This window comes from Tremella mesenterica, assembly GCF_000271645.1.
Source record: "Tremella mesenterica DSM 1558 unplaced genomic scaffold TREMEscaffold_3, whole genome shotgun sequence".
Classification (NCBI taxonomy): domain Eukaryota; kingdom Fungi; phylum Basidiomycota; class Tremellomycetes; order Tremellales; family Tremellaceae; genus Tremella; species Tremella mesenterica.
The window spans coordinates 474,895-490,325 of NW_006711227.1; the positions used below are offsets into that span (position 1 = coordinate 474,895).

At 50.5% G+C, this 15,431-nt stretch overlaps 7 protein-coding genes across 7 annotated transcripts; 3 read left to right on the forward strand and 4 right to left on the reverse strand.

Annotated features, from left to right (window-relative positions):
- Positions 1-1,444: 1,444 nt before the first annotated feature.
- Positions 1,445-2,396, reverse strand: TREMEDRAFT_60951 (uncharacterized protein; the record flags this gene model as incomplete). Its single annotated transcript, XM_007003385.1, is given in 5 exon segments — positions 1,445-1,505; positions 1,525-1,637; positions 1,695-1,793; positions 1,849-1,902; positions 2,367-2,396. 5 exon segments carry the CDS (start codon positions 2,394-2,396, stop codon positions 1,445-1,447), a joined length of 357 nt encoding a protein of 118 aa, XP_007003447.1.
- A 1,985-nt stretch (positions 2,397-4,381) lies between these two features.
- TREMEDRAFT_73469 (uncharacterized protein) lies at positions 4,382-6,609 on the reverse strand. The gene is made up of 8 exons (XM_007003673.1): positions 6,214-6,609; positions 5,882-6,170; positions 5,614-5,786; positions 5,306-5,570; positions 5,054-5,258; positions 4,829-5,010; positions 4,560-4,789; positions 4,382-4,513 (listed from the first exon to the last, which is right to left on the reverse strand). The coding sequence occupies exons 1-8, from the start codon at positions 6,369-6,371 to the stop codon at positions 4,429-4,431; spliced, it is 1,587 nt and encodes a 528-aa protein (XP_007003735.1). The 5' UTR covers positions 6,372-6,609; the 3' UTR covers positions 4,382-4,428.
- A 300-nt stretch (positions 6,610-6,909) lies between these two features.
- On the forward strand, positions 6,910-8,245 carry TREMEDRAFT_73470 (uncharacterized protein; the record flags this gene model as incomplete). The annotated part of the gene is made up of 7 exons (XM_007003674.1): positions 6,910-7,029; positions 7,079-7,171; positions 7,220-7,267; positions 7,325-7,352; positions 7,394-7,521; positions 7,569-7,911; positions 7,954-8,245. Coding segments are annotated over exons 3-7 (810 nt in total), but the record flags the coding sequence as incomplete, so codon positions are not given.
- Position 8,246: 1 nt separating this feature from the next.
- On the reverse strand, positions 8,247-8,802 carry TREMEDRAFT_43173 (uncharacterized protein; the record flags this gene model as incomplete). The annotated part of the gene is made up of 2 exons (XM_007003281.1): positions 8,247-8,569; positions 8,620-8,802. The coding sequence occupies 2 exons, from the start codon at positions 8,800-8,802 to the stop codon at positions 8,357-8,359; spliced, it is 396 nt and encodes a 131-aa protein (XP_007003343.1). The 3' UTR covers positions 8,247-8,356.
- Positions 8,803-8,960: 158 nt separating this feature from the next.
- Positions 8,961-11,899, forward strand: TREMEDRAFT_71305 (uncharacterized protein). Its single transcript, XM_007003675.1, has 17 exons — positions 8,961-9,064; positions 9,116-9,143; positions 9,195-9,397; positions 9,444-9,752; positions 9,791-9,890; positions 9,940-9,971; positions 10,016-10,063; positions 10,107-10,212; positions 10,258-10,484; positions 10,521-10,582; positions 10,635-10,947; positions 10,998-11,070; positions 11,117-11,185; positions 11,227-11,389; positions 11,437-11,512; positions 11,557-11,729; positions 11,777-11,899. The coding sequence occupies exons 1-17, from the start codon at positions 9,013-9,015 to the stop codon at positions 11,816-11,818; spliced, it is 2,076 nt and encodes a 691-aa protein (XP_007003737.1). The 5' UTR covers positions 8,961-9,012; the 3' UTR covers positions 11,819-11,899.
- A 102-nt stretch (positions 11,900-12,001) lies between these two features.
- Positions 12,002-13,079, reverse strand: TREMEDRAFT_60956 (uncharacterized protein; the record flags this gene model as incomplete). The annotated part of the gene is made up of 3 exons (XM_007003386.1): positions 12,002-12,367; positions 12,405-12,479; positions 12,555-13,079. The coding sequence occupies 3 exons, from the start codon at positions 13,077-13,079 to the stop codon at positions 12,002-12,004; spliced, it is 966 nt and encodes a 321-aa protein (XP_007003448.1).
- Positions 13,080-13,763: 684 nt separating this feature from the next.
- TREMEDRAFT_29051 (uncharacterized protein) lies at positions 13,764-15,358 on the forward strand (the record flags this gene model as incomplete). The annotated part of the gene is made up of 7 exons (XM_007003190.1): positions 13,764-14,098; positions 14,149-14,359; positions 14,402-14,422; positions 14,466-14,597; positions 14,643-14,892; positions 14,937-15,219; positions 15,271-15,358. 7 exons carry the CDS (start codon positions 13,764-13,766, stop codon positions 15,356-15,358), a joined length of 1,320 nt encoding a protein of 439 aa, XP_007003252.1.
- Positions 15,359-15,431: the final 73 nt, after the last annotated feature.

The following is a 15,431-nucleotide window of genomic DNA, read 5'->3' on the forward strand; positions in this document are numbered from 1 at the left end:
CAATCACATCCTTGACTCTCGTATTGGGGCAGACAATGGTTATGACTACCTTGTCAATTGGAAAGACTACTCCAGCGTTCATGACTCATGGGAACCCTGGGAAAATGTCGACCACACCACAGCCTACAAGACCTTCCGTCGACAACATCTCAAGGATTCAAATCATCACTTCCCTCCTGCAAAGGCTCATCAACAAAACACAACACAAAACAACCATAAAAGATCTCAGCATAGATCATCAAGGCTCAGAGGACTTCGCCCTTAGAGGGGGAGCTCCTGTCATGAATCACCAGCTCTGCTCTTGTGCACACAAGGCAGAAAGTCTAAGTATCAGTATCTTCATGTTTAGTTCTGCTCTTATGCCTCCAAGGCAAGAGACCTGAACCTTTAGTTAGTTAAGTTATCCTCAGTTAGTCTGCCTGGTATGGCATTAGACCCAAGACTTCAGTTTAGTTAGATTCAAGGCGAACGTATGGTTTACGTCGTCATGCGTGCTTCTACATGTGTTCAACAGCGTATTGTACGCATCACGTCGCAAAGACCACGCAGCTTTCTGATTCATGGTTGAATATACACATGAGATGGAGAATCACGACTCTTTCCTACGCAGGACGACGCACATCCCAGAATGGACTCAGAATTAGATATAAACCCCATATACTTCTTACATAGTTTCTTTTCTTCAGCAATGTATCTTTTCAATTCTCTTAACCTCATTTGATAAGTCACTCAGTTGGTTCTAACCCAACATCTCAGTCTCCTCAGTACCTAAGGCAGTCATCAAGCTCTACGAGCCCGAGACTAAAACCCCTCAGTATCCAAGGCAGTACTTTGCTACCGCAGTCTACCCGCAGGCGTGACAAATACCTGGTAAAATGGGTTGGTTACAGTGCCGAAATAACACATGGGAACCCCTGGCCAACATTCGTAATGCACTTGATAGTGTGTATGACTTTCACCATCAACACCCCAACAGACCTCACCCTCCTTCCCTTCCTCCCCCTCCCCCGGATTATCAACCACCCACTACTTTGTGATGTGTGAACAGGACTATAAAAGGTCAGCACATCAGTGGTATTACATGTATTAGTTGGTTAAACGGACTACGGATAAAAGCATCACTTGCAAATGTAAAACTGCAAGCATCATCTAATCTTCACTTCCTCTCTTTCTCCCATCTACTCCACTTTGTGTGATTGAAAGTCGCGGAAACATCATCTACCATAGGGCAGCGTCCAAGGTATCACAAGGCAAGATTCCCCTGCATCAGCAGCAATAAACAACTTCCATATCGATAATCCTCAACTCCCTCACATTTCCAGAAGAGACAAATAGATGACTACTTCCGTGAACCTCTGCCAAAGCAAAAAGCACACTCCCTCAAGCCTTACCCTATTTTCTTCATTCTGACACAAGCGAGCTGAGAGCTCACCAAATCGATGAATCACATCCCTTGCCTTAACAACCGCCTCCTGAAGTTGCATCCTCCTTTGCCTATCACATACCTGGTGTCGAGCCTTGCACATGTTGCATCGCATACCAGGACTGTCCGAGGTACAAGTATCACCTTTCCTGGCAAGAACACAGTTGGAACAAGCGGCATAAACTTGATCACCCGCCAAAAGAAGTGCAGGATCCTATAAATTAGCGACAGACTCAAGCAAGAAGGAAGGACTTTTATCAAAATTACTTACAATTGCATGGAGATCTTGTACTACAGCTCCGGCAGCAATTACAGCAGGTTCTTGAACATGTAGTTCTTGAACAACATCTTGGTTGTTGTTATTGTTTGGCTGAAGAAATCAGCAACCCATCTTACCAAAGGTAGGATCAAATGCAGCAACATACCCGTACATTATCCGCCCAATCACCGAAATGGCAAAGCAACACATCACGCTCTTCCTGTCAAAACTCAGCCAATGTTTTGTGAATTAAATGCTTTGAGGTAAAAGAGCTGATCAATAGCAGCAAGCTACTGAAGAGTTTGCGAAATTTGAAGAAGAATTGATTGAGATAGAGAGAATGGTGTCGGTGTCACGATCGTTGAACAACTACTCTCTAACAGACCGACGGTTGACAAACCTGGGCTAACTTGACACTCCAAAGGCGATGTCTCACCCAATCAGGAGGGCGCAGACGTCGAAAGGAGTGTAACTACGGCGTACTTCGACGTAGTTACTCTAACTAGGGTGTGGTTTTACTGATGGCGATGTATCTCGAATTGAATGTAGCTATCTCTATCAATCTTTCACTACTGACAACAATCAAGGATCGCTGAAGAACTTCAGCAATCTTCTCAGCTAATATTATCCACTCCGCCTAGACGTTCACCCAACCCTCTCGCGCTTTGACGTACTTCAACGCACTTCATCCAACTTCCCCGAGTCCTCGGCCATCCTTTTCCTCCTTCGGCTAACTCCGCCTAACATCGCCGCACTTCTGCTCCCATTGTCCGTACTTAGCCTAACTCTGTTTAACTTCGCTGTACTTCTGCCCCCATTGTCCCTACTTAGCCTAACTCCCTCTAACTTCGCCGTACTTCTGCTCCCATTGTCCCTAGTCCCCCTGACTCCGCCTAATTTCGCCGCACTTCGCCGTCTGTATGCTCCAGACCCCGGTATACCTTATTCTCCCGCTGTACTTTGCCGTAGTTGGTCTCAGATGTCCTGAGTTATGTGTAGAGTGAAGAGGTTAAGACGTGATAGGGGTTTTGATGGTCAAAGGAGGGTCGTTGCTGGTGGGATAATTGGGTGTCACAGCGCAGTTTGTGACAGTCGGATACCCATTATCACTCTCCCAATATCCTTATCCGCCAAGCTATGCATGCCTGCGCTTCCCTGTGCTTCCCTGTGACCTCCTAAGCAACCCAATGTCATCCTACGATCTCCTCTGCATTTCGGTTCAGTATATACCCATGTCTCACTTCATTTCCGGACAAATCCATAAGCGCACACGGATAATCAAAGCCGAAATGAAATGTTAGAAGGAGGAACTCATCCCACACGGAATATGGCACCTATCAATGTGGCAGCGTTTTCCAGTCCTCACGGGAATTTCTGCCACACACCCACCACACCACTGCCACACAACCACCAAATCCCACCCACCTCCCCATGCAATAAGCATGCTCCAAACCACTTCATAGACTCAATGCATAATGCATACAGAAGAGTTTTTGAAGAGGGGGGTACTGTTACGACCTGGTAACCCAGCTTGTAACACCAAGTCCCATGATCTCTGAACAATCCACCTGAAGCCCTTCAACCCAATCACACCTCATAGCTCCTACAAACTATGAGTAACTTCGTCACCAACCGACAACCACCGATATCATTCGATAACCTTTGCTCACCAGTGATATCCTTAGACAAGCACCGACAACCTACGACCGTCTCTCAACGCATAGCAAAGCACTGCGGTGCAACACATGTACTTGCACCGCAATGCATGCAGACCTCCGACCAGACTCGATGGATCTCAGAGCATAGCAATGCAGTGCATAGGGAAGAGCCGAATGTATCGTAGCAGAGCAATGATAAGCATAGGAAGGCGCTAGAAATCCGGTGGCCTGCGGAGCAGGCCTCCTGGGACCCTCTGTAGACTATTTAAACCCTACATCTTCTTTCCATAGTTTCTTTTCTTCAGAGATCAATTATCATACGTTTCCACCCTTCACTGACCAAGTCTTTGATACTGACTTTGACTTCAACTTGTCCTCTAACATTGGCCCCAAGCCTTAAGCTGCTCAACACCTTGGGCCCAATATCGTCATCGGACATCCTCTTGTCATCATCCTAGACTCTCTCATTGTCAGTAAGTAATCTCGTCCAGTGTATCAAAGTTCCACTCTCTTTCTCTCTTCATCCTTTTACATCACTTCATCCTCAACTCTTCTCTCCTCATCACTCGTCCACCTGCTGTCTTTCCCTTAAGACAACCAGGCTTAACAGACAACCACCCTGTCTCTGTGAGACATTGACGCCCTTGTATGACTTAATTAGCCAAGGTTTGTCAATTGTCGGTCAGCTAGCCAGAGTGAGAACAGTGTTTGTGACAGGATGCCATGATACAGTTTATGACAACCTGTCTCTGATCTAGTGAGGTCAGCCAGGGACAGTCCTGCTGTATGATGGTGATGTGTCAATCAGCTGCTGGGAATCTCTGATCAGACTCCAGTAGATATTGGTTCCCTCTTCACCTGGGCTGACATCAGCAATAATTCCCTCGATCCTCTCACTTCATTCTGTGTTACCATTGTTCACCACAGTCAGATATGTTCACTCCTGATCCTGAGTTGGGGCAGTCAATTGGTCGGGTTGGCCAGAGCTTGGGTCACATGGATTCTTGGTGTGCTCATGACTCAATGGTTATTTGCGCAAATCAAAACTCAAAAAACATATGCCTATCCCTTGTACAACATCATTACTCTCAAAAGTCTGTGAAAAAGTGATCGTAAGGACCGGTCCCAACCTTGCCGTATTCACTGATGTCGGCCTCTTGATAACGATCAAATCTAGAGGCAAATCAGGCAGATCATCTGAGCAAGGGGATGTACTCACTGGCTCGCGTCACCATCCCCGTCAATCTTCGGGACGTATGGGGCGGGAATCTCCCGGCGATAGAGCTTGTCCCAATCAACTTCTGCAAACCAAGGGTGAGCAAAGATGTCGGAAGAACCAGCCCGCAAGTTGCCGAATCGTTTGGTCAAATCACCAATCAAAAGGTTCTTCAAAAGCTCTTTGGCCAACGCGTCGAAGTACGAGGGGTAACGGACTTTGCCGGCGATAATCTACGCATTAGTCGGGCCATTTACAAGGGAACACATTACCTTTTCATACAATTTCATGGGGTTGCCATCCTCGGTGAAGAAGGGGGGATATCCGGCCTGCAGGTGAGCGAGGAATAAGATCGTGGGGAACAATCGCACCAACATCTCAAATATCAATACGCCCAGAGCATACCAGTCCACGCTTTTGTTGTATCCCTTAGATTGGACGACCTCAGGAGCGACTTCATAAGTCAGCTCAGGTTAACGGAGCTACGGAATACCAACGATAATCTGGAGTTCCACAAAGGGTCCACGTAATATCGGGCACATGTTTCGCGAAACCGAAATCAGTCACCTTCACGTGGCCGTCCGCTCCAAGAAGGAGGTTCTCGGGCTTGAGATCGCGATAGATGATATCGAGAGAATGAAGGTAGTCCAGAGCCAGAGCAACCTCGGCTGCATAGAACTTGGCCACGGAGTTGGGAAAACGCTGCACAATGTCAGTGAGGGCGATGTTTGCGGCAAAGTTTGACGTACCTGGCTTTTTCGCAGGAGACTAAAGAGCTCGCCTCCTGCCACGAAGTCCATGACCATATATAGGTTGTTGACATCTTGAAAGGTGCCCCACAAGTTGACAAGGAAAGGGTGTCGAACGCGGACCAGCATCTCCCTTTCCGAAGTCGTGTGTTCCACTTGTTTCATTTTAATTACTTTGTCTTTGTTGAGAACTTTGACGGCATAGAATCGACCGTTGTGCTTGGAGCGGACCAGATGCACTCGACCAAATGATCCTGTCCCAAGTCTGACAGTCAATGATGGCTTTATCGACATGAAGTCCGACTCACGTCCGTTCTATCTGGAAATCAGCCAAAGCATAGCGTCCTGCCGTTTTTCTCAAAGGCTGTCCCGTCACCGACGCGGTGTGCGGCTTTGAGGTTGCTGACGCCGCTGAATGCTGACTGACGGCCGTATCCAGAGCTGCCTGAGTGGCTGCCGCATTGATCGCAGCCACCCTAGCCTGTTGCGTAGCATGATGGAGATTCGCCTGAGCTTGCGTAGCCTGCGATCAGCGAGAAGAAGGGGTGCACTGATCACTGAATGGCTATCACCAACCTGCTCTTGCGCCTCTTTCGCCTTCACTCTGATGCGATCCTCGTCCTTGCTGCCCTGTCGAGTGGCGTCAGGGGCGAGGTCACCATCTGCATCGTCGTGCTGGATTCGGGGGGTTGATGACGTACCGGAGCCGGTCATGGCCGTAGGATGAATTACCGCTGAGGTATGAGAGGCTGGGAGTTGTGGCAGGCGCGACGAAGCCATGGTGCCAGCTTGACTGAGATTGAGGTTGGATGCAGCGGGTTCGGAATGAGGCGGCATATCTGACTGATACCCACCAAGAGAAGGTCTGCATAGCTTAGTCTCGTGGCGAAAGATTGAAGGATACTTACTCGACACCTTCCATCGGCACTGATAAGAAGGATTGAGCGGATTGAGAAGCATGATCGGGACCGGGATTGAGAGACGACGAGGCCAGGTTTGAAGAGGTCGAGGAGGTAGAGGGATGTTGTTTCCGGTGATGGAGTCGGTCTGATACTTTTGAGAACATGGTGCGCCGATCTGAGCAGGGACGAAGAGAGAGCGGTCAATGTGTGCACGTTGAAATGGGGATATGAAAGGAAGAAAGGCTAAGCCCTCTGGCCGGGACAAAGCAGGCCACCGAGCAAGGAAGAAGCCTGACAAGAGCCGAGGGTCGCGATGATCAGAGAGCAAGTTTAATGACGAGTAGTGGTGTCCCAAGTGAACACGATATCGCGAAGGGTGATACAGAAAGACCAATGGGCAGGCCACCTACAATAAGTATAAGCATATAAGCACCGAGGTGACTCTCCCCCTCACTCAGAGTCTCCACACCTGACGATCAAAGTGGGGGTATCACTTAAAGCAAGCGTGTCCTGCCATCCTGCTCTTAGAGCGCGAGTAGGCCTACTTGGTACTTGCTTGATCTACCGATCTATCTTATGCTGGGCTGCCATGCTGCTGGCGGAGTAGTACTGTGACTCCCAAGTACCGAGGCTACCTCTGAGACATCCCCCTTATCTCTCAAGCGTCCTGCATCCCCGTTGCCCGTTGACTACCTCCACATGATGCCCTCCCAGCAGGTCGAGTCCCGATCGACCCTTCTCGACGGCAACCATACTTTCCCTCCCTTCTACGCTTGCTATTTACTGCGCTCCATGGCCAGTCCAAGCTCGAATAGGACCTATGTGCGTTTGGCCCGTTGTTTCTTGGTAGTAACTATCAGCTGACCTGCAGATAGGTTCAACCCCGGATCCCCCTCGTCGGCTCCGGCAGCATAACGGGGAGCTTACTCAAGGGGCGTTCAAGACATCGCGGTTCAGACCCTGGGTGCGTCGGAAGTTTCGTCTCGCTTCACGCGCAACGCGCAACGCGCAGCGTTGGTCGTTTACTCACTACGCAGGAGATGCAAATGATCGTGTATGGGTGAGTGCTTCAAGCTCGACTTTGGAGTCAGTGTAGCTCTGTAGCTCAGGCTGTCAGTTTTCCGAGTAAGCTCACGGCCTTGCAGGTGAGTCAGGCGAATCCTTTTCCCGGTGTTGCTGACTTTAGTTCGAGTGGGCATGGCAGAAACCCGAGCTTTCTCGTCACCTTCGAGCGCACGACGCAGTAACAGATGCTGATCTTGGACCATTGTTCAAGAAGGATGGGAAAAGGAATCATCCCACACAGAAAATTCTGTACGATATTGCTATTTCCCTTTCGTAAGACGAAGGCTCATGGACAGCGTCGCGCACAGCTTGCTGAATGCGTCACCCTTCTGCCGACTCCCGCTCCATATCCGCTTCTTCAATAAAGACAGTTTGGTTACTTATCTCGCACTCCGTAGTGCCGAGCCGTCCTCTTCTGCGAGTGACGTCTCAGTCATTCTTGATTTGGGAGGCGTGTCGGGATCCACAAACAAACGGCACCACGACACCCCTGGTGTGACGAGCCTAGGTGGACCGATCGATGTCACCGATGACCATTTTCGTTTAGGTTCGCGAGTATGGCAAAAGTGGCAAAAGATAGGTATCGGTATCTCATCAGGTTGGTCCTGCGGTCTCTGTGGTATACTACTCCAATCCACTGTGAGTAATTCGACTATGGAGCTCTAAACACGCTGATATCAGTCACATTTGGCATTCGCGTTGTGCTCAGCGTCGGGTGACGATTCCTGTACCTTCGTGTCCCACCTTCACTGTCTTGCGTCTCATTTTCTGGAGAAAAGCTCTGAGCCTCGAGATCTGGGATTCCTGTTACCTGTGAAAGGTCGCTGTCCCAAATGCAGTGCTGACACAGACTGGGGAGAAGTGATTCGTTCATGCTTTGCTCGCCAAGAAGGCCAGTGGCGTGAGCGGAAAATCAAATATAATACGAACGCCGCATTGGATTCCGCTCCAGGAAAGAAAAGAGATCGTAAAGGCAAATCAGACGAGTAAATGCATGGATTGTGATGGCTGTCCGGGATATAACTACAAGGCTTCTTTTTAATGGCCACCTGTCGAAGTAGATCAGGACGAGCGGTCGTCTACCTCAAGCCCCGTTGCCTATGCCTTCGCGAGGGACAACAATGGTCGAAGGCATGGCTGTATCCTTGACGACCTGTTGTACCACGTCATCATCTGCGGCGGAAGTGGAATGAATGGGAAGTTTAGGAGGCGTCGAAATTTCTGGTCGTTCTTTGTCGACAGTCCGGTCCAATGCATTGTCTTCTTCGTCTGTGGTCGTATAATCCTCCCAGTCGAGCTCATACGTCAGCTGCACGATAACCGCACGTGGCGAAACCAATTGCTCACATAGTCATAAACAACCCGGATAATCAAACTACAGCTTGGGCAGGTCGCAATCTCCTCACCATCACGAAGCTGAGACTTTGTGATCTCAAAACGATCCCCACATGGACAGGGATAGTGGAAAACTTTGGCTGAAGGGTCCCAGGCGAAGTCTTCGATCTCGACCTCGTCGTAGAAGTTGACCATGAATGACCCAGAGATCGTAGATGGCAGAGAGATGCAGGAGGAAGAATTTCAACTTCGGCCGCGTAACGAGGGGGGATCGAACAAGGTCAGCAGCCGCCAACCGCCACTTTCAGTCAAGTACATACGTCATTCCCCCCAAACGTTGCAGTTTCCTTCGACGTTCGACCAGCCTTCTGACCGCTGGTTCTCCATACATATTCAATCACAATCATGGTCGTCGACAGCACCAATGGTAGCGGTCGCACTGTAGTTGCAGATGACGGTGAGTGAAACGTCATGGGCGGCGCTTTGTTACATAGCTGAAGGACCTCAGGAACGGCTGTCATTCAACTGGATCCCTGGTGAGCCCCGTCTTGCATGTTCTGTCTCGTTCAGCTGATGTCGGTACCTAGGTTGGAACCCTTCGCCCCAGCGTTGCGAGAGCGCTATAGCCTTTTCAAGAAGCAGCTCGACTCCATCAACAAGTATGAAGGGGGTCTCGCCAAGTTTGCAGAGGGCTACAAGGTCATGGGTTTTCAGGTCGATAGCTTTGGCGGTGTGAGGTATCGGGAGTGGGCCCCCGGAGCAACAGAAGCGAGGCTCATAGGTGAATTCAGTGAGTAAATCGCCAACACGGTTGATCGGGTCTACATCATGCGCAGACAACTGGTCGCATACCGCCAACCCGATGACAAAATCACCTTTTGGCGTGTGGGAATGCTACGTTCCTCCAACAGCTCCCGGTGTGTGTCCGATCCCACACGATTCCATGGTCAAGATTTCCATGACTATGCCTTCCGGCGTTTCCATAGATCGTATTCCGACGTGGATCACTCGAGTAACTCAGAATATCAAAGTATCACCCATATACGATGGTCGCTTTTGGAATCCGCCCAAAAAGCAAGTGCACCAATTCAAGCATGGACATGCCACGCAAGGCATTGAGGGCCTCAAGATATATGAGGCACACGGTGAGCACATGAATGGTCAATCTGTACTGAACTGTCAGTCGGCATCTCAAGCCCCAACATGCGCGTCACTACCTATAAGGAATTCGAAACTGATGTACTGCCTCGCATAAAGAAGCTCGGATATAACTGTATACAGATGTGCGTGGCTTGATCTCTGATACGACATGTGCACTAATCTCGATCGCAGGATGGCCATCATGGAGCATGCTTACTATGCCTGTCGGTACTGCCGGAGCATGGAAATGTCTCGCTGATAGAGTCAGCATTCGGCTACCAAGTCACCAACTTCTTCGCCATCTCGTCGCGCTTCGGTGAGTTTTTGTTTTTCTGAGCAATGTTGGCTCATAACTGTAGGCACTCCCGAGGAGCTCAAATCTCTCGTGGACAAGGCTCACGAATTGGGCCTGGTGGTACTTTTAGACGTTGTTCACTCTCATGCCTGCAAAAATGTCCTGGATGGGTGAGTTCCCTCCGGTGTTACTGAGTACCGCTACTGACCACCCAGCATCAATATGTTTGACGGCACAGATCATCTCTACTTCCATGAAGGTGGTCGTGGACGCCACGAACTCTGGGACTCACGATTGTTCAACTATGGGCACCATGAGGTCCTCCGCTTCCTTTTGTCCAATCTTCGCTTCTACATGGACATTTACATGTTTGATGGTTTCCGATTTGATGGCGTGACAAGCATGATGTACACCCATCACGGCATCGGAACGGGATTCTCAGGTAAGCTTAACCGCTCGATGCCCTTGCTGACCTCAGGTGGTTATCACGAGTACTTTGGTCCGTCGGTGGACCTCGAGGCCATGACGTATCTCATGCTAGTAAGTGAATGAGGGGCAAGTGTCTGCGTCTGCGTCTGCTGATCGCCATCAGGCCAATCATATGTTGCATCAGACCTATCCTAACGTGGTGACCATTGCAGAAGATGTTTCGGGGATGCCTACGCTATGCCGGTCAGTGGATGAAGGCGGTGTAGGCTTCGACTATCGGCTGTCCATGGCCATCCCCGACATGTGGATCAAGCTGCTCAAAGAAAAGTCCGACAATGAATGGAGTATGGGTGACATCGTCCATACGCTCACCAATCGCCGTCATCTGGAAAGAAGTGTTGCATATGCCGAGAGTCATGATCAAGCGCTGGTTGGAGATAAGACATTGGCATTCTGGCTGATGGATAAGGAGATGTGTAAGTCACGCCCATTGCCTTATTCGTTCATCTGCTGACAGCCTTTCCAGACGACTTCATGTCGGACCTCTCTCCCTTGACCCCAGTCATTGATCGCGGATTAGCTCTGCACAAGATGATTAGGTTGGCATCTACCTGATCTTGGACAACTGTATACTGACTGTCACAGATTCCTTGTACACAGCTTAGGCGGAGAAGCTTACCTAAATTTTGAGGGCAATGAGTTCGGCCACCCGGAGTGAGTGATCCATTGTCAGAGAAACTTGCTGACGATGGAAGATGGATGGATTTCCCTCGTGAAGGTAATGGCAACTCCTTTGCCCACGCCAGAAGGCAGTTCAACCTCGTCGATGACCCTCTGCTCCGCTATAAGTATCTCAATGAGTTTGACATCGCCATGAATTGGCTGGAGGCGAAGTACAGATGGCTAAGCTCTCCTCAGGTAGGTCGTTAACGCACTGATCAAGTTCCTGCTAACTATTTTCGCAGGCGTACGTGTCACTCAAGCATGAGGGCGACAAAGTCATCGTCTTTGAGCGGGCAGGTCTTTTGTTCATATTCAATTGTTAGTCATGTTTCGGACCATAGAGCGCCTCACTTACTGTCCAGTCCATCCTACCGAATCGTTTGTGGACTATCGAGTCGGCATCGACGTCCCAGGCGAGTACAAAGTAATCTTGACAAGCGATGAACCTAAGTTTGGCGGTCACAGTCGCATCGACCTTAGCGGCAAGTATTTAACGACTCCCATGGAATGGAATGGGCGGAAGAATTGGGTCCAGGTACGCTGTTGCCCCTTGACATTATGGAGACGGCTGATGCGTGACAGGTTTACATCCCTTCACGAACCCTTCTGGTTCTGGGTCTGTGAAGGTGGACAAAGGGATAGCGCCTAAAGGGCTAGGAAGATGTGTCCCAATCGTAACGACATGCATGAGGACTGCACGACTGATCAGCTACACTGGCTGCCGATTTGCTGATCGCTACTGACTAGATTGGCCCTGCGTCAACCGCGAAGACACTCAATTGTGGCACGAGGAAGTCCATGCTGCCCTCAAGAAGTTCCGATTTCCAAATCTGTTGTCATAACAGCGTCTTCCGCTTTCCCGCCTTGGAATTTCCAGTCCAGCGACCCCTCTTCTAAAAGCTTCAAGTGACCATCTCCTAGGACTGCGAGGACAATGTCACAGTCGGGGAAGTACGAGCCCTCCGGAGTCGACCGTTTACTGGCATGTCGCCAAATGCCCCACCAAACGGTCTGACCCTGATCGCCTTGCAATAATCCAATAACCAGCAGGTTGCAAAGCTGGAGTGAGAGATGGAGGGCGAGTCGAGTCTGTAGGGTGGGGTCCAAGGCGTATGAACCAACTTGCAATAGCTGCAGATGCGGCAAGCCAGCGAGAGGCTGAAGCAGGGCGGTCTATAATGAGCATACTTCTCGACCGATGCAAACTCACGAGTTGTTCGAAAGTGGTCGAATGTGGTTTTCTGCTTTTGACCAAAGGTCGGTCGATGAAGAGTTCTTTGATATCCTGATAAGTCTGTGTGAGTTCCGTGAGAAATTCTTTGCCCCATCCGTTGATCGAGCCGCACAACATCAGACTGACCTTCGGACCTTCCTCGCCAGGTGGATGTTCTCTCAGCGCCAGCTCCTTCACCGCCACAAGAATATCAGAGGCATGGGCCTCCGTGAGGTCGGCGTCGAGCACCACAAACGATATTTGATGACAATGTCGGAGTAGATGTAGGGTCGAGACGTAGGCGGAGGTGTGGGAGAAGTCACGGAACCCTTGAGGAGGCTCCCCGCGCTGCCGCCATCCGAACGATCTGAGACGGTGATTGAGAGGAGTAGGGTTCGCGTCGCATGATCGCATAGACTGCACGCTGGGGGAAGGAGGGACGACAGGGGGAGGTATAGGATGAAGAGACGGGTGAGCGATCAACGAGGAGAAGAGGAGCGATAATGTTGAATCGTCGGAAGCGTCGGCAAAGAGGCACAGATGCTCGAGCGAAGGGAGTGTCGAAATGAGCTTGACTAGAAGGGCTGATTCGACCCAGCAAGAGCGAAGTTGACCAGTCGTCTCTGATGATGGCTCGAACATGGTCAAATCGATGATGATCTCCCTGTGCATGGTCAGTCCACAATTTCCACGAACAGTTGATTCGAACCCACTTTACATACTTGGTCCAGTCTTGACTAGCAGCGAGTGCTTGTTCCAGTTGACAAAGAGTGGAGACTCGAAGACAGCGGAACAAGACCACCCTGACCTCTCTCCTGACGACCTTGCATGTGTGACCGAACGCGACCAAGGAGAACAGATCAGCTTGCCTCTCTGCGTGCATGTCGACGGTGGAGAATATACCCCAGGCTGAGATGAGCGTCGGCCTTCTGAGGGCATACAGAAGCTATGGGGGCATGCTACTCACTGAGTCGGTCCTGCTGGGTGAGAACCATGGGATCATAGATGTGTACGGCGATCAGTCGCAGCACTTCGCGAGGAAGAGAAGAGAGTTTGGGGGACCGCTTGATAGTGATATTGCTGACATCGCTGGAAGTGTCCATGGAGAAAGGATGAGAAGAGAATGAAGAGAGAACGATAAAGGTTGTGGTGATGGCATGACTGGTCAACGTTTGGTGATCACCTGTCGCCCCATCACGATCAAAGGCACCCCCGTCGCCACCATGGCCTGCCGGCAATCAACTGGTCGCCCTTTAACCGGTCTCATCTCTCCTCTCGTACCGCCTAGTTACCACATACATTCCTTTACCTGTAACATCCTCTTTCATCCCTACTCTGGCTATTCTCTCTGTGTCCATGCCGCCAAGATTCTCCCTGCCCTGTCGGTCGGCTTCTGCATACTTCAGCAAACGCCCCGGGCCGAGTGTGCTTGGGCGACTCAGAGGACAACACGTCGATGCCGGACTCTCCTCACCTCGCAGGGCTAGGGCGGCTCCCTCCCCTCCTGAAGCCCAGGGTGTCGAAGGTGAGCCTTCCATCTCTGAGAATCAGCTTCTTCTGTCGAGCGCCCAAGAGGCTCTGGCAACTCCTGGTCTTCACTTCACCGATGGTCACGGTCCTCTTGGTCCCACAGGAAGGGGAAGGCAGACTCGGCGGATGAATTTGTATGGTGCCATACGGGAAGCACTCGGGTTTGTCTCCCTTTTCAGATTCAGCAGGCGAGCTCACTGAAGCCATGCAGGACTGCTCTCGGATCAAATCCCAAGGCGGTGATCTTTGGAGAGGACGTTGCGTTTGGAGGCGTCTTCCGCTGCAGCATGGGGTTGATGGAAGAGTTTGGAAAGAAGAGGGTGTTCAACACACCACTATCTGAGCAAGGCATTGCTGGGTTTGGAATTGGGTTTGCCAGTGTGGGAGCCACAGCCATCGCCGAGATCCAATTTGGAGACTACGTGAGTGGTAACATCCTGCATGTGAAGGACCGCTGATCACAGATCTTTCCTGCTTTCGACCAGGTGAGAGTGACTTGACGCTTGAGACGCGAAATCTAATATCGAGCTCGTCAACGAAGCAGCTAAACAGCATTATGCCAGTGGTGGAGCGTATCCACTGCCTGGGGGCTCGTTGACAATCCGCGCTCCTATCGGTAGTGTTGGTCATGGAGGACTTTATCACTCACAGAGTCCAGAGGTATCTATCCGGGCTCCATGTGTCCTCCATCATCACTGATCCCAGGGCTTCTTTCTTGGAGCAGCAGGGCTCAAAGTCGTCATTCCTCGCTCCCCTATCCAAGCCAAGGGTCTGCTCTTATCCGCCATTCGGGATCCCAGTCCGATCCTATTTCTCGAACCAAAGATCTTGTATCGCGCCGCCGTGGAAGAAGTTCCCATCGACGATTACACTTTACCTTTGGGTCAGATGGAGATTGTGAGACCCGGGACGGACTTGACTCTGATCTCGTACGGCTTACCGTTATACACCTGTCGTGAGTCATGTGCTCAGCCCACCAGTACTTTGATGACCGGACAGTCAACGCCATCACACTCCTCCATGATCCACCAGCAACGCTGATGCCCCTCCTCCCTGACAAGCTTCGACCACCTCGACCCATATCCATTCAGCTCATCGATCTCCGAATGATCAATCCACTTCCGATCAACAGCGTGGTCGAGGCAATCAAGCAGACCGGTCGGGTGGTCATTGTCCACGAGGCCGGCCCGAGTGGAGGAGTAGGGAATAACCTGGCAGGCGAATTGGGCCGTCGCGCTTTCGAGTATCTGGAGGCTCCGATAGGATTAGTCAGTGGCTGGGAGTGAGTACATCGATTTGTCGACAGCCGATTGTGAACATGCTCTGACTTTAGCACCCCTGTTCCCCTGACATTCGAAAGATTCTATCAACCAGATGTTATCAGAGTCTTTGATAAGCTCTTGGAGACCTTGTCGTATTGAATTGACTGATCCTTGCGATTGCAGAACGACGGTGTTTGTGGGTATATTAGTGTATGATCAGTAGTGCGGTACC